The sequence below is a fragment of the Lissotriton helveticus genome, chromosome 1_1, assembly GCF_964261635.1.
Source record: "Lissotriton helveticus chromosome 1_1, aLisHel1.1, whole genome shotgun sequence".
NCBI classification, from domain to species: Eukaryota; Metazoa; Chordata; class Amphibia; order Caudata; family Salamandridae; genus Lissotriton; species Lissotriton helveticus.
The window spans coordinates 1,963,652,391-1,963,666,183 of record NC_136057.1 but is presented as its reverse complement, the minus strand read 5'-3'; the positions used below and the strand labels follow the sequence as shown (position 1 = coordinate 1,963,666,183).

General features: G+C 43.0%; 1 protein-coding gene across 1 annotated transcript in view; it reads left to right on the top strand.

Moving 5' to 3' along the window:
• The first annotated feature begins 1,170 nt into the window (after positions 1–1,170).
• Positions 1,171–13,793, top strand: part of LOC144755305 (regulator of G-protein signaling 5-like) — a 281,940-nt gene continuing 269,317 nt past the window's right edge. Inside the window, exon 1 of the mRNA XM_078644104.1 lies at positions 1,171–1,463. Coding sequence (XP_078500230.1) covers positions 1,420–1,463 — 44 coding nt within the window. The 5' untranslated portion in view covers positions 1,171–1,419. The remainder of the gene's footprint in view (positions 1,464–13,793) is intronic.

The window sequence follows — 13,793 nt, the reverse complement described above, 5'->3', positions numbered from 1 at the left end:
CAAATTAAATTCCCCGCTGCTCAAAAATGATAGCTGAATTAATTTCCCCGCTGCCCGAAAATGACAGCCGATGCAAAGTCAAGATGCGGACAACCATTAAAGCGCAGTGCCTCAACTTTGGTACACTTTTCAGCGAATAAGCACAACCAAAATGATCACCATAAGCCAGTAAGAAAGTAGCTAGGCAAAACATACGGTGTGCCATATAAATATTAAACGCTGATACGAGGTGCAATCCATTAATTTAAATTTCAAATATTCTGCCTCCAGATAACAAAAATGTAATACTTGCAATCTCGAAGTTCTGTCGGTGGGTCCAGTTAAGAAATCCGTCGCCAATAAATGTAGTAAGGGTTTACTACCAAGTAATCCAAGTAGAGACTTCTGTATACAAATAAAGTATTTATTCAAGGAAGGACCCACGACCAGTACTTCACTCTTGAAGTCTTCTTCTTTCAAAGATACACGTAACCAGGCACGGCCCGTGCAGGGCGTTATACCGGGGCGGTGACGTCAGGCGGGAGAGGGTCAGGGTGGGGGGTTGTAAAATGCGGGATATGGACCATTACAATTAAGTACCCCAAAAAAATATATAATAATTGTTGCCCGCGCTGCATCACATTTGGCGATGCAGCGCAGGTAACGAAATTTGTTTTATTTATTTTTTTCGGTACTTACCTGTAATGGTCCATATCCCGCATTTTACAACCCCCCACCCTGAACCTCCCCCGCCTGACGTCCCGGTGTAACGCCCTGCACGGGCCGGGCCTGCACATAACTATCCCTAACAGCATATACAAACTCTCATTCTAACTCTAGAACATGTATGGAATTACTTAACACTAACATTCCTTAAAGTAAAAGAACATCTTACCTTCATACATATTACAATGCACTAACATGCTAACCTTTTTTATAACTTTAAGTGGATCCTCATTGCACCGTTTTTTTCTGATAAAAGGCAGGATATGTACATTTTTTAAGACTGGGTTAGATTTGTGCATGTTGAAAGCTAACACGATGTACACAATTTGAAAATTAACAGAGGGTGTATGTGTTTCAGATAAAAGTTCAATCATTTTAAGGCTGGATTACCACACGGCATTGTTTAAAAACAAAAAAAGCTGAGCAACGAAGACTCCTGAAGGGATGTTTACCGGTGAGTCGAGTTCACAAAGAGGCACGCTAGTGTTGGAGGGCTGCAGGCTGTCCCTTCTCCCCAGCCTGCTCGCTTTCGGACGATGTGATTGGCCGGGAGCTTGGCAGGCCTCCAGGAAGAAGCCTCTATATACTTCTGAGAAGCGCGAGCGCATCCAGAGACTCAAAAACTAGAGAGGCGAGCACTCCGCGACTGGCCGTGCATAAGAGACAAGAACCGAACACTTCACACCCGAGCAGCAGCCTCCTCCGCGAGCAAAGATGTGCAAAGGACTAGCTGCGCTGCCGCACACATGCCTGGAAAGGTGAGGACGCATGCCCCATTCCACTGTAACGTTTGGGATTCCTAGCGCCTGCACTCGAATCCATCCGAAGACACCCCGGATGTGCTTCATATGTGTCTGGAGTGTTACACGTGTGTGCACTTGGGTACATTCAACATAGAAGGATGCAATGTTTTTTCAGTGCACGAGTGTAAAAGTGTTAGGTGCCCTAATCGCATGTTGCCGTACCAGCCTTCCATCTTCACTAGCTCGATAAAATGATGATAATTAATTTGTTTGAGAATTGTAACAATGCATATCGGTTATACAGCGCCAACTAACCTTTCGGAATGAGTGTGCGCTTTACCAGTGCATTTTATGTTGTTTATGTGTTTTTCTGTGAATGATGTACTGGGGGCATCCAAGTTCACACGCGCCCCCATTATGCACATTTCACAGAGCTTGAATCCTGGCAAATGTACATTTATTATTGGCTTACAGTGCATTACAGTCACAAACATGATTATTTTCATTAGACGAACAAGCCAAATAAACACAATAACTAGAATATCACACAAATGCCTAACCTAAATTGAAATAGCAACTGATGAGGCAGCTTCACGCCTGTCTCCACTGGTACCAACCCGCACCCGACGCCTGTGGCTTTATCGGACTGCAGAGCAGAACCTTCTTCCAGATCATGACTGGACACACAATATGATGCATTCTTATTGCATTTTATTTTGTTTGAAGTGGTCAAAATTTGAGGTGAATGGGCATGAAAGGCAAACGCACATTATTGGATCCTAGTCCAAGAACTGGTAACACTCTTGTGTGATTGCACCTGTCTGCTAAAAAGCCTCCGGTCAGGGCCACTAGAGTTATGCGGCAGTGGAAGTATATTATGTGGCAAGATATACGAAATTGAGCAGAGGGAAAGAAAAATTAATATGTGGCACCTCTAGTCATTGGAAAATAGAGCAATACAGTATAGTATGTATTTTTATCTACGTCTCCCACTAGGATGTGTTTTAGGGTTAAACATTTGGAGCATTAAAAAGAAATTAAACTTATCGGTTATTGTTTTCAGGTCTGAGTGACTTGTTATTATAACTCCAGCTTTGAGAACAGTGTCTGTGATGTGCAGATTAATTTGTGGTAAAAGAACCAATTAAAAAGACAGCAAATGAATAATTCGGCCCTTCATGCTTGAATTACATTTGAGTATTTAAGTGTTTTTTCCTGCTATAAACAAATACGTCCCATTCCATCGTTCAGAGGTGTTTTCACTTTCTGGGCAACATTGTCACCTGTCTAAATGGCCAATTACAACAGTGAAGAGCTGACGGTGAACACAACTTTCACAAAACTCACACTGTTGACAGCATGTCCACAACACAACTTCTGGTCAGTTTGGGCTACACTTTTTTGTGCTACAATCTACCTATCACACAGCAGTCAATAGGATATGTGGTGAATGTGGCAAATTCATATTTGCGCCGAAAATATTTACGTTCTACTAGTGCGATTTTCCAGTGGCCATGCATACATTTCAAGTGACAATGAAACCATATGTGTCACCTGGCACATATTGCCGTATTCACACCTGTCGCTGGAATTCCTCAGTCACCTGCCTTAAGTGTATGCTCTCGGGCCAGGTTGTACGCGCCCTGCTATTGGAAACGCAAAAAGATGATGGACGGAGTGATGAAACCCTTCAACCACTCACAGAACTGGTCCTTGCCGGTGACAGCGGCGCTGCCATCTGGTACAACTGAACTTTCTAGATCTCTGTCATTGTTCGGCCCATTATCCCTTTTCTCGATACGCCCTGCTCATTGTACCTCTTGCAAAATGTGCCTGAGTTCAGCAGAGTGTCCTCAAGAGTTTGTATTCCGTTTTGTCCTATAAGCATACTTTGGTCTTTCTTTGACCAAGTTATTTTCTGCATCTCCTCCACTGAGCAGCTTGCTGCTCTTTTCAGTGACCCCCGCCCCCCACTTTTCCACAACCTGGTGCGTTAGCGCCAAGAAATATGCTCCATTATTATGATCCATTCCTGAGCAGTTCATGTATTAGCCACTGTTCATTGTGCAGTTTTATGCAGCGCGAACTCTGCCTGAGGGCTTTGGAGTGCTTTACCTGAGCACTGGTTACATTGCACAAAGTCGATTTTTTTTTCTTCAGGCATGGAGAGATTAATCGATTTAGCCCAGAATCACACGGTGCTGGGCAGATACCGGGACTCCGACCTGATTCCCAGCTTCCGAAGTCAGCACAGCAGGTCTAGCCGTAACGCCACATCCTCTCTATTAGCCACTTGTCGGTGGTGGTACGCGGTCTCAGCGTAATCTGATGCCGCCAGCAGTCCGTATTCTCCTTCGTTCTTTGACGTTGTTTGTTTGCACACGAGTAGATGTTGGACTTTGCAGCTTTTGGTAGCCGTATCCCTCTGTGCCTCTCTTAATCTTTTCTTGAGGTCCCTGCTTTTCGTGTCTGCCCCGCTTACTGCAGCTACAGATTTCCCTGTTTTTTTAAAATCTCACCGTTTTATCATCAGTCCCTGGGTTCTCTACTTCTATATTTGAACCCACCTTTCAGCAGATCGAGGGCTCCGTGATATCTGTAGTCTGTCCCTCCTCTGAGAGTTTCACGCTCCCAGAGGTGTCGATAGTCTGTCTTCGGCGCGTGTCGGTTCCCACGCCCGCTGCTGTTGTCATTCTCCTCCGCACATTTCGGTCTCACAGATGTTCTATCGGTTCCTTTTCTCGGCAGTTCCCGCTGAGGCTTCTCTCTATTCTCAATCTCTCTGCTCGACCTATAGAGGTTCTCCAGATGTGTTCCAGATGTGTCCACCTACCAGCTCACGACTCCCCACTCTGTGTCCTCCACTCTTTACTCTGCAGGTGCTGGACAACGCCGGGTGGTATACAACCATTACCACGCAACTTTTACAACGACCTACCATTACCACGCATTTTTTACAACGCAGATCCATTACAACGAAATACCATTACAACGCATGTATTTACAACGCAGGTACCTTTACAACGCATACCATTACAACGTAAGTATTGCTAAGTATATAATTTTATTAAAAATATTATAAGTTTGGGTTTTTGGGTAAATGGGTATTTTTAGGGTTTAGGGTCAGTTTGGGGTTTTTGGGTAAAGGGGTATTTTTAGGGTTTAGGGTCAGTTTTGGGTTTTTGGGTAAAGGGGTATTTTTAGGGTTTAGGGTCAGTTTTGGGTTTTTGGGTAAAGGGGTATTTTTAGGGTTCAGGGTCAGTTTTGGGTTTTTGGGTAAAGGGGTATTTTTAGGGTTCAGGGTCAGTTTTGGGTTTTTGGGTAAAGGGGTATTTTTAGGGTTTAGGGTCAGTTTTGGGTTTTTGGGTAAAAGGGTATTTTTAGGGTTCAGGGTCAGTTTTGGGTTTTTGGGTAAATGGGTATTTTTAGGGTTTAGGGTCAGTTTTGGGTTTTTGGGTAAAGGGGTATTTTTAGGGTTCAGGGTCAGTTTTTAGTTTTTGGGTAAAGGGGTATTTTTAGGGTTCAGGGTTAAGTAAAGTAAAGTCCACATTTGTAAAGCGCACAATCACCCGTAAGGGTCTCTAGGCGCTGGGGGCCGTCGGGAAGATTAAGCGAGCTATTGCCCAGAGTCACATGGTGCTGGGCTAACCTGCCGCCGGAGCGGGGATCGAACCGTGATCCCCAGATTCCAGAGTCAGTCGCCCTGGCCGCGGCGCCACACCTCTCCCCTCAGTTTTTAGTTTTTGGGTAAAGGGGTATTTTTAGGGTTCAGGGTCAGTTTTTAGTTTTTGGGTAAAGGGGTATTTTTAGGGTTCAGGGTCAATTTTGGGTTTTTGGGTAAAGGGGTATTTTTAGGGTTCAGGGTCAGTTTTGGGTTTTTGGGTAAAGGGGTATTTTTAGGGTTTATGGTCAGTTTTGGGTTTTTGGGTAAAGGGGTATTTTTAGGGTTTAGGGTCAGTTTTGGGGTTTTGGGTAAAGGGGTACAGGGTAAAAATTAAATACAATTAAATTTAAATTACATTAAAATAAAGTAATTACATTAAATTAAATTTAATTAATTAAATTAAAAAAAATTAATTAAATTAAATTATATTAAATTATATTAATTTTAATTAATTGACATTAAAAAAATATTTTAAACTTACCAATACTTACGATGTAATTGTATGCGTTGTAAAGGTACCAGCGTTGTAAATACATGCGTTGTAATGGTACTGCGTTGTAATGGATCCTGCGTTGTAAAAATTGCGTGGTAATGGTAGTCGTGGTAAAAGTATGCGTTGTAACGTCATACATCCTCGCCGGGTTGGTGCGTTAGTGGACTATGCATCCACTCAGGGGATCTGTGTTTGACACACATGCCTACAGGTTTGAATCCCAGGGGGTTAGCCCAGCCTTTTATCCTTTCGAGGTCAATAAACTGAGTCACATTGAGTTGGGTAACAATTAACATCTGTTATTTCAGCACCAAGAGACCCCGGACTTGCGCCATCGCGCACTTTTTAAAAACACATGTGGGGCATATTATCAAGAGGGGGCAATAAAATCATCGCCGCTTTAGCGTCCGTTTCCGGGCGAAAAGCGGCGATAATTTTATCGCATTATTATCAAGCACACGCTAGCGCATGTTTCCATGTTTTAGCACCCGTTTTACTCACTCCTCGCATTGCATCGTTAATGAGATGCAAAGAAGGCGTGCCTCACAAAACTTCACGGGAAAATATCACTAACGCAGCTTCGCGATATTTACAACGATGCCCAGACCGTCGTAGCGATAAAAATAATCACGCTAACTCGCCATTACCACAGGAATCAAACGCCTGCTAAATTCCTGACTAAGGCATACTTAACATGGTAGGAGGATTATAGGGTGAAGGCCACATGGTCGTATCAGCAAGCTTTTCTCTTTTTTGCATTGATTTTCACTGGTTTTTCAGCGATGTTGGCCCATTTCCTCGCTATCGCTGGATTTTATATCTCCAATGCGCTAAGCGTTGTTAATACAGCGCTATCATAGCGATATAATCCAGCGATAGCCGGTGATAGAGCACCTAAGCGCGTTCATCGATAATTATCGCGGTGTCCAGCCGCGGTCGGCAGTAGGAGTTCCTGCAGGGCGCTGACGTGGGGAGGGGTAGGGTGGGGGTTAGTAATGTATGGATTACGGACCTTAACAGGTAAATAAACATAAAAATAAATAAAACGAATTTCGTTGCGCGCACTGCATCACCAAATGCGATGCAGTGCGCACAACGAAATTCGTGTTATTTATTTATATATTTACTTACCTGTTAAACTCCGTAATCCATACATTACTACCCCCCACCCTGCCCCTCCCCCTCCCCACATCATCGCCCTGCAGGAACTCCTACTGCCGACCGCGGCTGGCTGTGTCTTGATAATATGCCTCATGCTATGTTATGGACACCTTGCTGTCCAATTTCAGCCTTTTTTTGGGTGTCAGTTTCAGTCATTCCTTATTGATGGTTTTCATCTTTTCCTCATCAAGTTCTGAGGATCGCATTTCTGATACCTTTCCGTCTGCTGAGAAATTGCCAATGTTCCTGCTTTCTCATACTCACTGCCTCATCCCCCATCTCTGACTTCCATACTTTTAAAATCAGCTCCTGGTCCCAGTGCTTTCCATGCCTCAAATCCTGCTTTTCAGTAGATGGTGCTCCAAGTTTTTTTCTCTTTTACACCAGCAATATTTTGGGGCGTGCTGCTTTTCACGCTTTTTAAGGTTTGTGAACTTCCAGTTTAGGTTCACTTTCACATCTGCAATTTTTTTTGCACTTTGCACGATCATTTTCACTCTAAACAAACCCTAAATTATGGAATATGTAAATAGAATGTATCTAGACGTGTACATTTGGAGACATTTTCTATGTACAGAGGAGAGTATGCGCAGAATTATTTACCGTGTGGTCACATTTTGTGACATACAGTGTTGAGAAAAAGTTTTGATTTCTTCAAATGCCAAGAACGAAAGCAATTTTGGAACTTCATGAAGGTGCAGAGTTTTATTTAGAATTTTAAGATGGTTGTTAGAAAAAAATGTTGTGGCTGCACACTCCTATTGTTGAGCAGCTATTTTTCTTGCTTTCTGGTGAACTCCGTCTCTTTTTTTGTCTTCCTAATTTTAAGTGTTGCATACAGACGGCGTTTATCTGCTTATTGTCGAAAAACCTATTGTGGACCATATCAAAACATACACAGGCTTCGGCCTGGCCCTTTGCCAACTATTAGCTGGCTTTCTAGTCATTCTCATTTGCTTTCTTTTTATTTGATGGATTTCCTTCCTCCTCATCTGTTTGTTCCTCCAATGGAGGATACCTTCTTTACCATCATTTTGAGTTGATGACTTGTATTCTTCCCCTGCTGATATTCAGAGAACTACTTTTCTCTTTTAGGAGTCCATGAGAGTGCACGTGTTTTTCTGCTCTTTAACTCTTGTGCTGTTTCCCCACTGAATTATTCACCCACCATACTCAGCCTGTTTCTACCTCCTCTTCTTACACGTAACTTGTCCATTGCTTCCTGAACCCTGCCCTTTTTCCCAATTTTTTTCAGTTATTCCTCACCTCCAGCTTCTCTGGTGCTCCCCTACCCCATTGCAGTTGCTCTGCCCTTTTTTATTGGCTTCGCCACAGGTGCCCTCCCACCCACCCAGCCATTGTTCTCCCAACTCTCCAATCACAGTCCTTTAAGAATAATTTTTAAAATTTCTTTAGACGGCCCAGTAGCTACCGTTCACTGACAGGAAGTTTTGTTTTCAGAAAAAGCTTTGGTGTATTTGTATTTTTTTTTTTAAAAGATACCTCTCCAGGGGTCATCTACTATATTTGAAAGGTAAATGCAATAATAATCAAAATGGTGGCCCCACAGGGCAATATGTGCACACCTGCCTGGCTTCATATTGGGCCACCATAGTGACTTGACACAGGCATGTGTGTACACAGAATTTGACTCTTTTTTATTTGCTGTGTCTGCACAGCAATGAAAAAAACATTTCTTTTAGTTGCTTCTAAACGGCATCTGCAAAAAGCATTGCCAAAGCCAATAAGCAGTAGTCAAAATGGCAAGACCCACTGGCTTTGCAAATATTTGTTTTATATTGTGCCTTCTCTTCACAAGTTCCCAATCAGTGTGTTTTTTTAATAGGATCCAAAATTTAGCTGGTCGTCCTGATTTGTCACATCAGTCACAAGCATTGTCAAAGCATAGGTTGAAAAGGCAAGAGCAAATGGCTTTGCCGCTGATTGTTTCATATTATTCCCTCTCTTGAACAGTTCCTGATTTTCATTGGTTCCAAACATTTGCCAGTCTCCATGATTTGTCACACAGATCTCTCATGCTACCTTCCCCATTTCTCTAACAGGACACAATTCTCTGTGGGATAAAAAAGAGGGCATGTGGTTCCCGCTGGTGATAAATACTCAGGGCCTCATTTATGTAACTGTTTCATCACTGCATGAAAACAGCGATGCAACAGTTTTCACTGTGTCCTCATTGTGACACCATGGATGCACTCTATTTAATCTACACCGCTTCATGTCGCAAGGAATTACAGATACGTCAGTATTTCTGACTTATCTGTAGGCGCAAAAGTGCCGCATTTCTGGGGTGTGTCTGAAAACAGACACAACTCCAGCAATGTGACCCTTCACATGGGGCAAGCGCCGTGTGAAAGGACCTGCACCAGTCTTATGGCTGCTGTGAGGCAGGCGTAAGATATTGCAGCAGTAGCGTCCTAGAAGAGTTCCAGTGAGATCTTATAGATTTCACTGCACCACTTCTATGACCCTTTATCGTGGGGTAACGCCCACCCTCCATACATGATACCTGACGCAGGTATAATGTAGCGCATGCTTTTACAAAGTGACGCATCTCCTTAGATGCGTCACTTTGTAAATATGGCGCAATGTGGCGCATTATTTACGCTGCAGCAGCACAAATTTGACGCACAACAGCGTAAAAGTGTCGCAGGCCTTCATAAATGAGGCCCTCAGTTGTCAGCGTATTACATACTATCCTTTCATGCTTGACATAAAATGCTATCAAATATCGTTTCAAGCTCTTAGTATGAAAGAGTGTGCACCCTCACGTACAGTAGCAACTCAAAATCCTAGTTAATAATTCAATAATCTGTATCGGTTTCACTATTTCTGTTTCAATTAAATGTAACATCTCAATGATTCTAAGAATGTACTTCAATGTTTTATGGTGATTTCCCATTGAGTAAAAAAATAGTGTCTGGGCGAAGCAAATGGCTTACTCTGTTGAAATATTTAGTGGGCTTGGGCTAAAGTCAAAGAAGCAGAATAAATATGATATTCAGTGGTACACACCTCCACCCTGTCCACTAAACATTAAATGTAATGAGTGCCCAACAGTGCATACACCACAGGCAACAGCAGCAGTGGAAACTTACATTACACATACTGAAAAGACACAGCCAGGAGCAGTGGAAACCTCCCTAATACCCACATAACAGGTAAGAATGTTAGCATAAGTGCACCCTTTCCACAAAACACAGCACACAACACAGAGCAGATACAGAGAAGTAGCTGTGCATGATCCGCTCAGAAACAAAACAGGCAGTGGAAAGGCAGTAGCAATGCCAGGTAACCTCACAGAGCAAACAGGTGGAACACAAGAAGAAGTTTGACAAACAAGGGGATACTGGTCTCCTTTGGGTGGCAGGGACTTGTTAATTAAACCCTTCTACTGGCTGTAAAAAAGGTACCCAACTTGTCATCACAAATTGTGTCATGGCTCTCTAAGCCTTAGCTGGTAGCAACAGCACCCCGGCCAGTCTTCACAAACCATCAACCAGCCCCCATAAATACTCAGCTAACACTAAGAGTTCACAAGCTATACTTCATCCAAACAAATCCTAACAGTCATCAACCCAAAAAGGCCCCCTGCTAGTCCTGAGACATCCCAGCCTACCCTTCAACTCTCATCACAACCTCTCAGCGGGTTGTTACATTTCCCAGTGTCTCTCAGCACCCTTAGTTGATCCTCAGACAGTGTTCAAGCCCACTCTACCAGGGCTCATTCCACAGATCCATCTACTCTGTTTCCATCTTCTCATTGCCCCTGACACCCTGTTCTCAGATCATCATTGTTCACTCTCTACTGACAACAGATGACCAAAGAGACCCTTATAAGGCCTCAGTTAACCCCTAACTAACTCTCAGAAGCCCTTCCTAATTTGTAAACCGCGATTTATCACCCTAAAGTGTATCCAGGTGCTGGGGGTCGTCGGGGAGATTAAGTGAGCTATTGCCCACAATCACATGATGCTGAGCTGAGCTGCCACCGGGGATCGATACACAAGACTCTAGAGTCAGCTACTCTGGCCGCTGCAACACACCTCCTCTAATTGAACAAACCTCCACTGTCAGCAAGCCCTATCCGACCTTTAGCCCCACCTTGTTAGTCTCCAAAGCCTCCGAGAGGCCGCCACCTATGTTTAAAGAAATCACACGGTCACAAAGATCACCTCAGCTTGCCTTCCAGCCCTCCCTGCTGACAGTCAGATATTTCCAAAGTACCTCTGCTAGCCCTCAATTCCTCTCTTGATTCATAACATAACCCTATTCTCTCTAATTCCAGAACACATGCCTATTAGATCCCAGAGCCAAAACTAGGACTGAGTGGTGGGCAGAGTTTTTTGCAAAAATGTTACAGGGGATCCTTAAAACAGGCAATGTGCCAGAAAACTGGAGAGGAGCTATTATAAGGCCAATCCATAAAAAAGGAGTTTTAAATGCCTCCAAGAATTATAGATTAATAAATCTCCTTGATATAGGAGAAAAAGTCTTCACTAAAGTAATTTTAGGAATACCAAAGGACTGGGCAGAAGTAAATCGGATTGTGCCCCAGAACACGAGGGGTTCAAAGAGGGACACTCAGTGGTCGACCACTGCTTTACGCTCTGGTCCATTGCGCGGAAGTAGATTGCGCAGAGGGGACGTTTGATCTGCTCCTTCGTGGACTTCCGCACAGCATTTGATCTGGTGGACCGGGAGCAGCTGTGGGAGACTTTGACTGGATATAACATACCAAGGGATTTGCTAGGGCTGATTCAAGCACTTCATACCAATAATTGGACCCAGATAATCTTAAATGTAGATAGGAGCTAGTCTCAGAAAATCCAGAGTGGCAATGGGTTGAGGCATGGGTGCGTTTGGCCCCCCTGCTATTTTCCCTATTCATCGCAGACTTTTCGTCAATCCTGGGCAATGTGAGTGGGGCAAGCCCGAAACAAGACGGTAAAGATATTTCTTGTCTACTTTACCCGGACGATCTAGCAATTATGGATCAAATGGAGATTGGCCTACAAAGAAAACTAAACAGATTCAATGAATATTGTCATTGTAAAAAACTTGTTGTCAATATGGATAAGACAAAGATCCTATGCTTCGGTCAAAGGAGAATTGGGTTCACATGGGTCCTGGGCACCAAAAAGCTGGAAAAGGTTGCTGAATATAGGTACCTAGGGATGTGGTTCGAGAGAAGTTTGCAGTAGCATACTCATCCCAACGCACTAAAACTGAGGGCTTTGGCATCGGTCGGGGGACTAAAAAGATTCAACTGTGCATATGGCGACAGGTCCAACAGACCAGTACTAAAAGCGTACTCAGCAATGATACCACCCAAATTTTTGTATGGTGCAGAAGTGCTTTATCTGAATGGTAAAAACGGATGGGACTCAGAGGATGGAAACACCCTGAAAAGCGTATTTTCTTTGCCCAAATCGTCAATGATTCAGGCAGTGAGGCTAGAATTGGAAACAACCTCATGGGGTATAACAGTGTGTATGGCCATATTACGTTTCTAGCAGCGCCTGGGCATAGGGGAAGATCATAAAATTTCACAATGGTGCGGAAATGGGATTGCAAAGAGTGACCTAATGTGGGCAAAAGGGACAAGAGCCGTTCCACATTATGAAAATTACACTTTACCCCACAACTCTCCAAATTAAGATTGTCAAAAGGGAACTGAGGGTCCTGGGGTAAGAAATTTCCCGAGCTCAGGACCAAGATTACCTTTTGAGGAAAAAATGTATATGATTCATGGCGCCAGCATGGTAAAATAAACAACACTATCCCTATATTGATAGGCTGCCTAGCTGCTGGTTGAGAAGAGAACTGCTAAGGGTAAGGATTCAGGTACACCCATGCTATGTGAATGACAGGGTAAAAAGATGTATGATTCCTAGTATGGGAAAATGCACCTGTACTTTGGGAACAACATGCGATATCCTACATCTCGTACTGGACTGTCGGAAATTTTTAGATATACATAAAGTGTTTTTATGTTCAATTAAAAAAATATATATTAATAATTGCACCCAAGCAGTAAACCTCTTAACAGAAATGAGTAATTTAGACATAGCGTGTGCCATAGGGAAGTATATCAAAAAAGTTAAAGAATCCCTCAATAGCATTTTTTAATTGATTTGCTTATTTATAGTTCTGTGTGGCCTATGTACTATGAAATGTCAAAGGGTACGCTGAATGTATTTTATGACGTTTTATGAGGCCAAATAATGAATTGTGATTTTAGAATGTTTTACTGATGTGGTTTTAAAACGTTTGGGGACCAATGGTCTAAATAAACTTGTATTGAACTTCCCTTGATTCCAGAGCCACTCTCTTGTCCCTCACAGCCCATGCAACCCCATGTCAGTCTGCCCTCATCTACTCAATCAATAGAGTCCCCAGACACCAGTATTCAGTGTGCTTCAAGGTAATTTCCTAATCTGCAGCTCCTAATGTACCACTGTCACTCTGGCTTAAGGCAAATCAGTGTCTTTAAGCCCTTTTCAGTAATTGGCCCCTTTGCAGCACTGTGCAAAAGACCTACTAATACTGGAACTAAACTGCAACACTTTGGTAACAGATTGCATGTTCAAAATTACAAATATGCATGCATGTGTTGGGTGCGCACATAGTACATACACATATGTGCACACACACAACAGCACTGACATGCAGCTTGTGATAAGAGCATTTCAGTTTAGCAGTAATATTAAAGTGCATTCTGTACAGCACTGTTTTGCAGATTTCAGGTACAAATCGTAATATGATTGCTCAGTTGGTTAATTCAGCTGTTGCACATGTCCTTGTACAGTAGGTAGCTAACAATATCTGACCCTGGAGAATAATTAAGCTGGTTTAGCTCTGCTGCAATGATATGCACTTGACCTGTTTTGCATACATTTGCGCCCTTCCCAGTATTAATCAAACTGCAATTGTAACGAACCAGATATTATGGGTGTCCTTTGGTTTGATGGTAATACTATGAAGTGAGAAAATAATGCAGCTTTTT